This window comes from Odontesthes bonariensis, chromosome 7 (assembly GCF_027942865.1).
Source record: "Odontesthes bonariensis isolate fOdoBon6 chromosome 7, fOdoBon6.hap1, whole genome shotgun sequence".
NCBI classification, from domain to species: Eukaryota; Metazoa; Chordata; class Actinopteri; order Atheriniformes; family Atherinopsidae; genus Odontesthes; species Odontesthes bonariensis.
The window spans coordinates 15909575-15922638 of record NC_134512.1 but is presented as its reverse complement, the minus strand read 5'-3'; the positions used below and the strand labels follow the sequence as shown (position 1 = coordinate 15922638).

General features: G+C 39.3%; 1 protein-coding gene across 6 annotated transcripts in view; it reads right to left on the bottom strand.

Moving 5' to 3' along the window:
- Positions 1–13064, bottom strand: part of shank3a (SH3 and multiple ankyrin repeat domains 3a) — a 161307-nt gene that overhangs the window by 15524 nt on the left and 132719 nt on the right. For all 6 annotated transcript variants that reach the window (XM_075469684.1, XM_075469685.1, XM_075469686.1 and 3 more), the window contains exons 14-17: positions 5668–5743; positions 3242–3324; positions 1991–2115; positions 1478–1613 (exon numbers count right to left, since the gene is read on the bottom strand). In XM_075469684.1, the coding sequence (XP_075325799.1) occupies positions 1478–1613; positions 1991–2115; positions 3242–3324; positions 5668–5743 (420 nt within the window). The remainder of the gene's footprint in view (positions 1–1477; positions 1614–1990; positions 2116–3241; positions 3325–5667; positions 5744–13064) is intronic.

Below are 13064 nucleotides of genomic sequence, written 5' to 3'. Positions count from 1 at the left end.
GTGCATAGCACGGGTGAGGGCAGTGTCAGTCAATGGACGACTTTGCACTATTACATCCTTCAGATTCAGCTGGCAGGCCTCACTCTTTTCTCACTTCTTTTCAGCTGTTTTCTCAAACCTCCCTATATTTTGGTACGCTATTTTCGTCAGTTTCTGTCATGCTGTCTGCTGTGGGAGTGTTGCTGCATAGTTTTACATGACTATAACTAGACATTTGGAACCATTTCTAAGATAACTACATGACTATAATTGTCCTAATGCAGTGGCATGGTGTGTAAATCACTGTACGGTGTGCACAATTCAGCATGGCACGTTCTTACTCGACAAGACTGTTGTTCAATGCCGCGATTGAGAGCTGCATTCACCTTTTGTTAGACCGTTAATAACTGCCTCAGTCTGTTCAAAATTCACAGAAAACATGAACTCCACTCATGAACACACTAATTTTAATGTGGACATGCACAACACTCTCCATCCATTATCTATTCCACTTTATCCTGTTCAGGGCTGCAGGAACTGAAAGCCTATCCCACCTGCCTCTAGGTGAGAGGAGGGACACAGCCCCGAGAGGTCACCAGTCCATCACAGGGCTTAAACATAATACACTTTAACAACCACAGTTGATTTAAAATCACCGGTTAACCTAATGTGTGACTTTGGACTGTGTGAAAGAAACTCACATGGAGAGCCTCAATGGGCCTCTTTTCATAGAGTCTATGATCACCACTGGAAGCGTGACAGACAGAGAGATTAAGAGAGACCACAAAGCACTGAGTGGCAGGATTTAGTTGATAGAGCACTGTCCCAGTGAAGCTGGGTCAAACTCATTCATCACTGTCTCCGTATCCCCGTAATCAGAAAAGAGGTGCACACACCACCCTCTACCGTGCATTTAAACATGGGTATACACATGCGCACACACGCACACAAACAAACACAACTGTAGTGTAAGCAGGTCATTGTGCCGGAACCATGTGGGAGCTGAGTAATGGCAAACTGTGGTTGACATGGAAACTACAAAAAATTTACAGCAGGGTAAAGTGGTAGAAATTGCTAAGATAACAAAAACACGTATATTTCTCACCTACTTACATGTAGCCCTTACATCACAACATTCAGGGGTCCTCAGAGGAATTACTCGTGTGATTCAAAATAACTTGGAGGATGAACCATACTTTAACGAAGCCATTCGACAAATACAGTAATTAGAGCAACATGTTCTATTTGAATTATTTAGTAAGTTGAGTAATGATTGAGCCAGTCTTGAAAAAATTACACTTGAATGTATATTTGTGTAGCTGCTCACATGTGCCTTCACATTTAAATTAATACAAGCATGTGTTGTGATATTTCATAGTAAAAAACAAAAACAAAGGGTCAGTGAAAAGATTTATTTTGCATCTATATTATTTCAGACAATTAATTATCTTAAAAAGGGAGCGCAAAAAGTTGCTAAATCTATTCCTCCTGTCTTTACCTTTCTTTCGAACGACTTCTTCAGACTCAGGTTTGCGTGTGACAGAAACCACCTTCATCAGTAGTCTGTTGCCCCCTTGCCGGATCAAGGACACCACCTGCTTATGGCCCACCTTCACGACGTTCACGCCGTTTACCTGGACACGATACATCAAGTCACGATGAGAACCAAGACAAGTGCAGCCTTGCTTCTTTTAATTGTGCAGCAAATTTCGGTTAGTTCAACATGATCAAAATTTTCACTCTCACAGATTATTTTTGCAAATCGTGACGATCTTTATCAAATGTTTCCTCATGAATTCCAAATGGTGAAAGTTGTGTTACATCTAGTTTTAGTTGCAAATACAAAATTCAACAAAACCATATGAACAGGAGCACGGAGAACTACTGTACGTTCAGGAAATGCGGCAAAGCTCTACAGCTGTATCACGTTTGCTTTAACGGACATCTTCCTCTTGTTCAACAGGGACATTGTTACAAATGAAGACATGAGAGAGGAGCTGTCCTTAATTACCTCAATTAGAAAGTCCCCAGTCCTAAGACCAGCCCTCCAGGCCACTCCCTCCACGTCCACAGACTCCAAATACTGCAGGGCAGGGAACGCTGGGGTGGGGGTGAACTCTTCAATGGGAGTCTCAGCTGAGAAGAAACACTGAGTTTTTACACACACCCAGAACAGCAAAGCAAGATCTGTAACTTATTTTTTTTTACGCAGTAAAACAGTAAACGAGATCACCAAAGAGATCTGCAAAGAACACTCGGAAAATGCTTACTGTTTAAATTTCCAAACTGTTGTTCAGTTGTACATCTTGACTAAAGATGTCCAGGTACATTAGGCAGGAACACTGATAGTGTTGAGTGGATATACTGGTTTTTGCATGCTGTACCCAAACAACATTACTGTTGCATAAACTTTCTTTTACAAAACTAAAACATATATCTAAAAAATGCACACGTAACCACAAGTATATTTTGTTAAGTGAGTGTGCCATCAGAAACTCCATTTAATCTTGGAGCAATTCCAACTAAATCACTGACACATGAGAACTCTCAGAGGACCATTAAGTGAACTGCAGTGTGTCTGTGTTTAAGAGTACTGGGGAGTAAAAGACCGACGGAGAAAGAGAGTGAGGTGAGCCAAGATTCATGGTTGTGAGTGATGGAGCAGTAAAGCACACCCAGACTCCCGGCAAGCTGCCTGAGAGGGGTTTCCATGGTTACCAGCCCGAGCAGGGAGCTGGCACGTGCGTGAGTAAAATGAATTTGTGGTGATGGAAATGAGTTGAAAGGCGATTTCGGTTAAAAAGCGGAAGGTATGACAGTTTTTGGAGAGGATAATGGACAGGAAGGATGTGAAAGGGGTGGAGGAGACCAGAGGGGAACAAAAACAGTGATAGGCTAAGCACAAATTTGAGGAATAGAAATGGGAGAGAGGAGTGTGTCTCTACTAATGCTCAATGCCATGTGCGAGGAACAGATGGGACAGCTAGCTGACAGATCAGCCAAGGATGACGCCACCAGAGGGGGTACATAGGCTCTCTCACATATACACACACACACGGACGCTTGAGTGCATCTGAGTAAATAAGCTGAGTGTTGATCAAAGCTGGTTGCGTTGTTGACTCAGTCACACTACTGACTGAGCTGAACTCAGTGACTCAGACCATCTCTCTACTTGTGAGACCAGGACACACATATCGAAAACGAAGAAGCAGCGAATGTGAATGTTTTGGCAAAGGTGTGCATCTGTGTGCATATTGCTCACCTTTGGCTCCCCGCAGGACAAAACCAAACCCCTCATTTTCTTTCTTCTGTAAAACAGCATTCTTCTCCTCTATGATGTAGTCACTGTTGAGGAAAAAGCAGAGGGACAGCAGGTAAGAATCCAACACCATCCTCACACAGACAAAGACAGAGGAGTGAGGGCAGCGGAGCAAAGAGGGTCGTCGATTGGGGGTTAAAAAGTGGGACACATAAACACGCACGAACATACACACTTGTGTTTATTTCCAAGCAAGGCAGTACAGCTCAGGATTCCCAGGAGTTGTACAAGCATTGTGAGAAGACATAAACAGGTACTGCAAGAAGGAACAAGAGCGAGTGTGAGAGAAAATGGGCAGAGGAAAGTGATCCTCATGACTGAAGTATCATTGGGAAAAACCCTAAGAGGGAATCAATCTTCTGGCTTATCCTTCAGATGAGACTTCAGCTGAGAAGTGTGTTGAGGGATTTTGTGAGAGAAGCCGACAGAGATGGCTCAGAAGCAATGTTGTGCTCTGACTAATGACAGAGAAAATAGGGTGCAAAAGTAAGTGAAGCAGTTCATCATTGTCTGATTTTGCTGAGTGTTCAGGGGTGGAGACTGGTTGGTGGTGTTAGCCTGAGGTGCTTTGTGCACTTTTTAGGGTAATTCTTTTAAGCATGCACTTTGTAAAAGCCTCTAAGCCAAAGGCAAGGTAAGAACTGTGATTGTGAGGGGCAAAGCAAATATTTGTGTGCAAAGCTATTCTCAATACCAGCCCCTCTCATCAACCCAAATAGATGGGAACAGCAACATGGGAGGTAAAATTAAATTAAGGGGGGGGGCATCATTTGGTTCATGTCTAATGCAGAATAATAAAATAAACTCTTCGATGAGCCTGAAAGATGTATAAAAGAGTCATTTGCTTGAATCGAGTGTGCATAAACACCAAAAATAAATTGCAGCATGTCTTCATATGCTCTTTACAACGTACTTAGACTGAAAGGGCTGCTGCCAGTTTAAATCCTGAATGCATTTACAAAAGCCACAACTTTTGCTAAGGTAGATATTGAGCTGTGGCGTTTAACCTGGATGGTAGCTGCAGTGTCATTAGTTCAGTCACATGCCTACTCACTCAGACTTATCAAGGCTGATGGAGCCAAAAGACTCGTAACCAACCTTTCTGCAGGAGGTTAAAAGTTTGGCATCATAAAAGCTATTTATCCATTTTTGTACTCATAATCAAGCACAGAAAATTGTGTTGGTTAAACATCACTAAGTAACTTTGTGTTTGTCCAAACCCTTGAAACCCTTTTATCATATATACTTTCACTTTCCTTATCGCTCTATGGCCCTAAATGCTGCATTAATGCACTGTCCTCACTCTCCTCGTTCAGAATCCACCTACATATCTAGAAAAACACTGATGTAAGACTACATACTTTTGTGTTTCCTCAAAAATAAACCTGCCCTCTGACACTTGTGATTCTAATATTCCACAAACTGCAGCTCAGATCTGAGTAACTGTACAACATAAATATCTGTCCAACATGGGCCTCATGGTGACATGTGCAATTGATAGTTTATATGGAGAGTCTTATCTTGGATTTTCCCCCAAGATCTCAGTTTGTAGTTGTGATCTACTGATTTTAAGCAGTGCTTATATCATAGTGTGGAGTCCATTTCTACAGCAGTTCTTTACTAATTCTCTCATTTCAAAGAAAATACGAACCCTACACAATGTGGACTAACAGTTTTAGTAATGCAAATTCAACAAGTGTGGTACTCTGGTAACAGGGTTAGGGTAATCTGGAAAAGAAAAAAGGGAAAAAAATACAAATCTAAGAGGTGGGCATTTTAAGCAACGTTGACATAGAGATGGTGGAAACAATGCTCACGCAGATTAACTGTGTTTCAAACTGAAAAGTGGGGCTTTAAAGTGGAAATTTGCATTGTTACATAACACCAAACAGCTTGCAACTCAATTTCCTGCCAACATACCTGATTTAGAAGAGAGGCAACTTTACTCAATAAATGTTATCTTTAGACGTGAACAGGAAAACATACAGTGCCAGCACAGAGAGTTAAAACCTAGAAGTTTAAACAAGCCTATCAAGAAGATTCTGGTGAAAGCCACTTAAATTAAACACGTGCATGAAGAGCATATATCAAACATCTGTTTGCACAGTGCACACATGCATACAGACAAAAGCTGAGATTGGTTTTATAGTTTGCTTTTGTATTTTAGAGTCAGAGCTGAGTACACTGACTGCTTCATTCCTTTAGATGGCAGCAACTTCACTGCACTTTTTCACCTTTTCACATGGACTTTATTAACGCCGTCATGGCAAAGAAACGATCTGTGACACGATCATCAGAGTCTGTGCAGCACAGCAGACACGACCACACGTGGCCTGCACAATGCTGAAGCAGGGAGACACAAGCTGTACCTGTATGAGGTGAAGTTGTCATAAGATCCCACAGTGTAGTGTCTGAACAGCCTCTTATTGCGGTCCTCCCGAGTCTCTGCAAAACAAATCAAATACATTTTAAAGTAATATGACAAATAAAGAACCCCAAGATTTTCCATAGAATCCCTCATTTTTTTGTAAGTTGACTTCAAGGCCTAAAGGCAAGTCTAAAAGGGAACAACTGGTTTTACATTGGGTGGAAAATTAAAAGTTTTATAATGCGAATGTCATCAACTCAACTGATAAAAATGCTGGTTTTAATTTACCCGCCACAATGTCTTATATTCACAGATTTGTTAACGGACTAGCACTTTAATTTAACACAAGAGGCCAGGTGCTTGAAAGCAATGTCAGCTAACATGTCCCAAGAATGCATTAGGCATGTTTTGAGAAGTACACAGGTAACTTTTTTTTTTTTTCCAAAGAATGCATTTAGTTTTGCTGCTGACTAAACAAATTCACAAAATACCCCAAATGTCAAAACTGCGTCTGTTTGAGCTTCTATCATGTTAGCATAAAAATGTCACCATTAATCTAATTAAATGAGCAGAAAGAGGAATTAAGCTACCACAGAGAAGTAATTATCATTAGCATGCTTCATTTATCATAACCTACCAGACTATAATTGTTCCATGGCAATCTTTTTGAAAATAATTTTGCCTCAGTATTTCCTTTAAAGACGGCCATATTAGAACGGGAGCTCAATTATAATAATGTGCGCGTTTAGGTACAGTATGTGTGCATGGTTTCAGTCAGTGTGAGGATTTATCTTATGTAAGTGCTGATAGAGATCGATGCTCTCCCCCCATTCTAATAATACACGCTGCACCTACACTAAATGACAGTCTGCTGACTAAGCACCTCGTGACCTTTTGAGGCCACACACAAACACTTAATTGGAAGAGGCTGTGAGAGTGGGACCATCACATGGATGGTGGTGATGTGAGGTTCAAAATTGCCTTTAAAAACTTTGTCACATGTCCCCTTTATATTGGTTTCCTCTCACTTATGTGTGTGCTAACTAATAACTCTACTTCTATTGAGTGGGCCAGTCTAGTACTGCTACTAAAGTTTCCAGGGGAAAAAAAACATATGTCATGTATGTATATGTCATGAACATGGCCAAATCTGGCAGTAATCCATTTAGCTTTTACCATATTCCATAAATGAAGTGGTCAAGAGCAGATAGTGAAATGAGGTGAGAGAAGACGAGCCAGTAAGAGGTTCCAACACAAGACACAAACTGAGCAACATTAACATTCAAGACTGGAGTACAATGGACAAGCTGAGCAATGTGTGTATATGTCTCTAAAGTCATTTTCAGGTCAAATCAATTGACTGTATAATTATTACTTTCATACAATCTAATATCATTAAAGTTTAAGCTTAAAACAAAAGAACATAGATGATGATATTAAAAAAAAAAAACACTAAACTTGTAGGACCCAAAAAATTAAATTTTTATTTTCAAGTGATTAGGATCAATTATTAGAGGCAAGGGGGAAAGAAAGGTCACCAAAGAGCTGGATGGTATTTTATGTGGGTTAGAAGATTACTTTGTGTCCAGTCTGAGGAGGAAAGATGTGACATTTTGTTAGCACAGACAAAAAGGAAGTGGTAATGAAATGCTGCTCTCTCATCGAGAACTTTCTCCCCCAAATATCACCGTCTCTAACTTTTACACACAAACGCATACACACATTTGTTCATCTTCATTGAGCTTTATTTATGACAAAAAAGGCCTTAAACATTGGTGTATATGGAAAGTTTGTGAGAGTAAATGTACACACGGACCGTATTGTGTGTGGTGCATGCATTTGTGTACGTATACTACATGTGTATGTGTGCACCCTGTGATATCAGATGCAGTCTAAAAGTGTAAAATGTGGCTCATTCATCACAGCTGTCATGTATTTTGTGCAGCCCTGGAGCATCTAAAAGCAGGGTTCTGATAGCACAGATAACCTCAACTCTACTTCCATCCATCACACACACACACACACACACACAAATGCAGGCAAGAAGAGACATGAGAAATGACATTTACTGTAAAGTGATAACTATTATAATCGCTATTATCCTGTATAGACTAAACAAATGTGTACACACTTTTTTTTTCATGTTAAAGAAATACATTAAGTTTGGTTAAGGCTACGTTTTGTTGTTTGAGTCCAGGTTAACTATGTAGGTCCTCTTTTAATCCAAACTCGTGAGATATTATTGATAAAAGCCAACAAAATTGCAGAGTAATATAATAGAATTTAGAGAAAAGAAAGAGAGGATGGGACGAAGGTAATTTCCTCTGAAAACAATCTGAAGTATACGTAATTGCCTGAGTGTGCATTAGGAGGTGGCCTCAGAATGCAAGTTGATAAGCACGAAGAGTCTAAAGTAAATGGCATTTTCATCAAAGCAATTTACTACAGTCCACAGAAAAATGTATAGAATGTGGAAAAAAATGGGAAAATTTGAGCACAGGGAAAGTTTCTTTAGAGCTGTGTAAAAGACATGGATATGAGAGATGTCAAGGAAAGAAATATATGATTTTCTTCTTAGGAGCTGCCCCCCATTTCTGTCTCTCTTATTGCAGGTCATTACAGTTATTATATGTTCTTTTGAAACATCTGCTATTTTGTTGGTCTTCCCTTAAAGAAACTGTGTATGAGTGGTGGTAGCCATATTTACAAAGAGCAGACTCAATAAAGCATGAGTAAAGAAAGGGAAGTTGCTTCATTGGAGTATTGAGATTTTCGACTCTATGTCGAACATTCAGCACTGCAGGAGTACTATTACAGCATCTGCTTAGAGGACTACACAGCATGCCAGTTCACTGTTCAATAAGGTGGCGTATATCTATACAGGCTGGCCTACTTGGTTACTGTTACAAAGAGGTATAAAACAGAAGCACTGCTTTTACTTTTGTCAGTTAGAGTGTTTCAAGTCGTGAAGACAGTGAAGACCAGGGGTTGCAAACATGATGCAATATGATCTGATGAGTAACTCAAGCATTACTCGGTTTTTTAGGACCTATACAGCCAATCCTAAATACACTTGAAAGAAAATGGAGCACAGTCTCATGAAATTTAGGATGTAAAGAAACGTGCGGATGGAGGTATAATGTAGTGCTCAACCTCATAGAGGTGACATCTAATACAAACCACAGGTCATTTATCAGTGCTTACAATCCAACAAGATTCAAACAGGCACATGAACCAAAGTTCCGTTTGGCTCCTTTCAGTTCTGATTCTTAGTGACTGATTAGAAAGTAACAGAGTTACAGGAGAGAGTAACAGATAGAAAGAAATAGTGCTGGAGTTTAAAGGGTGTAAAAGGGTCTAAATAGTAAATTTGTGTAACAGGTCAGCAGTACGGAACAGACTTGTGCCAAGTGCTTAGAGGGATTCTGTTGCCTGATCATGTTGTTGAAATCTATAAATAAAACTAAATACTGTAACTCAAAGGTGGACTAAATAACTTATAATAAATTAACTAACACCTTTGGGCAAAAGAAAATCTATAGTAACCTTTTTTTCCGAAGATTGCGAGGTAAATATGCTGACAGAAAACCTGACTAAATCAACAAATTCTCTTTTCAGGCTTTTGAAAATGGAACTTCAGACTTTGGCCAATAACAGGTCTTCTCAGATCAGATAACTTTACATGGTATAAGGAGCAACTAAATTCTGACTAAATGGAGATCATGACGGATGAGTGGGTTAAAAGCAGGGGATGTTCAACTGGGAGGACAAAGATTTAATCCAAATGATGCCAATCTCCGTTTAAATTTTCAGATTTACCAAGTCTGTGCACAGGTCCCTGTATTTCAAGTGGGACTGTCGTAGAACGGAGCAGAAAAAAGGAGAGCAGTAGGGAGAGAAATGTGTTATCACATGAGCAATAATTCAACCATGAAAATGTGAGAATAACTTGTTTGTTGACTCTCACTTCTGATAAAATGTGTTATTAGCATGTCAAGTTATACGCCACGCTTTCTATCACTCTGTTAACAGGCTACATTTCTGAGAGTTCTGCTGCCTGCACCTCTTTTTCAGCCTATCATGCCCCTCCATTCTGGACAGATTGTAACTCTTTCACTGTCCTTGTCTGAAGGACGCAAGAACCAATCACACACACACACACACACACACACACACACATACACTCCCACACACACACACACAGATGAATGGAAACACAAACCAACATGGACACACAGTGAACCCTGCTGAATGAGAATTAACCTATGCTGTTTTACCAGAGTTGCACACAAACATGCACAAAGACTAACGCAAACACACACTTATCAAGTGAGCCTCATTGACTTTTAATTCTATCCTTCTACCCACCCACACACCCCCTCTTTTCTTTTCTTTTGCTCTCTGTCTGCCTCCTTGTTTGTATTGGGTGTGTTAACCTTCTTAACCCTGTGGATAGAAGACTACATACAGGGTATAGAAAACCCAGAGGGCTCTGTACACCTTGAATACTAAAACACTCTTTAAATTAATCAGAACAATACTGGACTCTCAAGTGAAACTTCCTAAGAGTCACACTGCTTACAAGGAGGGGGTGGGGTGCAGTGGAGTAGGAAGACAGAATAATCATTTATTTCTCTTTTGTGCTGTCATATAATGTGCCAGTTGTTACAAAGATCTAACTGGGAGTTGCTGAGGTGGATGCAAAGCTTCCCCACCTCTAAAAAGCACAGAAGACAGACCAGTATCTTATATTTCTTATTCTGTAACTTTCTTTTCCTCTAACCCTTAGTCTTAGATAGAAAAGTGTTTTTTTCAATGCAGGATGAAATTAGTCATAATCACAATATGACAGTGTGATAGAGAGAACACTGAAGGGAAAGAAATTCAGCACAAAAGATGGACTAAAAGCAGACTCAATTCAATCTTTATCTGTTCCGCAAACAGAGGGAATTCAAGTAAACCATGTATCGTACTTGGATTTCTAAGGACAGTATTCAACATCAAAGAATACTGAGCCAAACTCCATGAAATTTTATAGGTTATTTTAATGAACTATAGAGATGAGAAGAAGGATGAGAAAGCAGAGAAAGAATGAAAGAGCAGAAATGGGGGGGGGGTCATATATTATACTGAAATGCATTAAACTAGGGGAGGGAAGGCAACAGTTGACAACACTGGTACACAAGTCACATGAATAGTCATGATGATTGACTTCCAAATAAATCAGTGAAAGAACTAGGCTTTCCATCTAAATGTTATAGTTATAGTTATAATCCTTAACATTTTATAAAAGCAAATTATATTTTTTAAACTATATGGTCTCAATATTACTTATAATAATTAATTTAATTCATTTATCCTCTCTTCATATACAGCTCTTTTTATTTACAGTTCCACCGCATGCATGTCCAGGTAATTTCAACCCATTCATTAGAGCGTCGATGCTAACTTTCTTTTTTCAACCATCTTTAGCTTCGATAGCTGAATTTCATTGTACTGGACTTCATCACTACTGTTTGTTGGATGATTGAATAGCTTAGCCTTTAAAGTTGGAACACATGTTGTACAAATGACTTCTTTTTCAGCATAACCCACAGTGTAATGGAAAGAAATATCCTACCTGTGCCACTTCATGAAAAAAAGAGTTTTAGTGAAAGTAGAGAAACACATAGTAGCTTTTAGTTTGATTCAACTAACGAAAACCAAGCAGAATCATTCATTGGAAAGCTTCTACAAACCAATTTCAACCTAGAAATCAGAGGCATTTAATTTTAACTGATGTGACAAATGTATGTTTGTTCCAGTGCATCATCAACACATAGAGTTGCTTTGGGGTCTGTACTATTGATGCCTACATGCTGACACCACAGTGTCATTGGTCATGGCCAAATCAACCAGAACAACAGCTCCATGTCATCATTTAAAACCCACAATGATGGCATGGAGCTCTGCGGTTTCATGTACTCCTACACTAAGGACATGACATTAGAAATATCAAATTATTGTGTTAGTATGACCACAACCAGACTTAAAAAAATGGAAGTAACCATTTTAGTAAAATTGAAATTGAGCTTCTCAAAGCTGTACAAACACACCCAGATAATACAGTTGGGAACTAAATCCCTTCTCCTGCATCTAGGCACTCAACTAGACTCAAATGGCTTAGGTAGTCCACATAGGCTACAAAGTTCCAACCTTTTGTACATTTTTGTAAAAACAGTAAAGTCTAAGTGTAAATCTATACTGCGGAATTCCCAATAAAACTGCTCTCTTACACATATTTTTCTCTTTTTTTTTTAGGCAGCTCAACACATCAGAAATTGTGATTGAAAATCAGCCCATTGTGACTGCATGTAAATTATTAAAGCATTTCCATACTGTTGCTCTGCTCCAACAAAATACTGATTTTTATAACCACTGACAAAACTAAACCTGAGCATCTGCTTAACCTCCTCCTTATGTTGATTCTTAGTAGTGCCACAGTGTTCTCACCTCTTTTCTACTGAGGACAATGCCTATTTGTGCAGATCCAATAGGATATGTCAGAATACATAAACACACATTTCGGCTGAGTGCAGGCTCATCTTGCTAGAGAGCTCATTTAAGTGTTTGAGCCGTATAAACCTAGAGACAAACTAAGTAACGAGAGAGGAGAAAAAGAAAGGGAGTGAGGGCAGAGCCCGTTTTCGGATATAAACTTAATACCCTCTTTTTAGGATCGTCACGGTCGACCAAGGGCCTTTGATCAAAGCGCGACAATGACATTGCAAATACTAATGGTCTGTTAAGGAGACAAGCTTTCTATAAAACAGAATAGGAGACATAATTCAATAATGCAAGCACTAAAAGAGAGGAGTTAATCAGAGCCATCAAGTGTGAGAGATTAACATTTTCCCTTATAACCAATATGTTCAGATGACAGATCTCTCTTGTGTTATCTAATTAAGAACAATAGAGGGATACTTGAATATTGGGAGAAATTAGAAATCCATGACGTGTGTGTACGTACAGTGCCAGTCACAAGTTTAGACACACCCATCCACTTGTTTTCAATGAGCAGGTGTGTCTAAATTTTTGACTGATAATGTAAAATTAAAAAGAGAAACACCAGTAGGAATCAACGAATAGGATGGTAAAAAAAAAAAAAAAAAAAAAAAAAAAAAAAAAAAAAAAAACTTTCCAATTGTGCAGGTAGATGTGGCTGAGATACAAGAGAAAAAGGACAGCAGAGGATGAATGGTAAGACCTTCAACTAACCCTGCGAGTGGACATGGAGAAGAGCTTTAAGTTGACTAAGTTCATTTAAAATATTCATGTGACACATCGTTTTCAGCTCTGATGTTTTCATTGCACCGGATCATGCTCCCTGTCAGTCTTGAATGTGTCGACGTGATCATC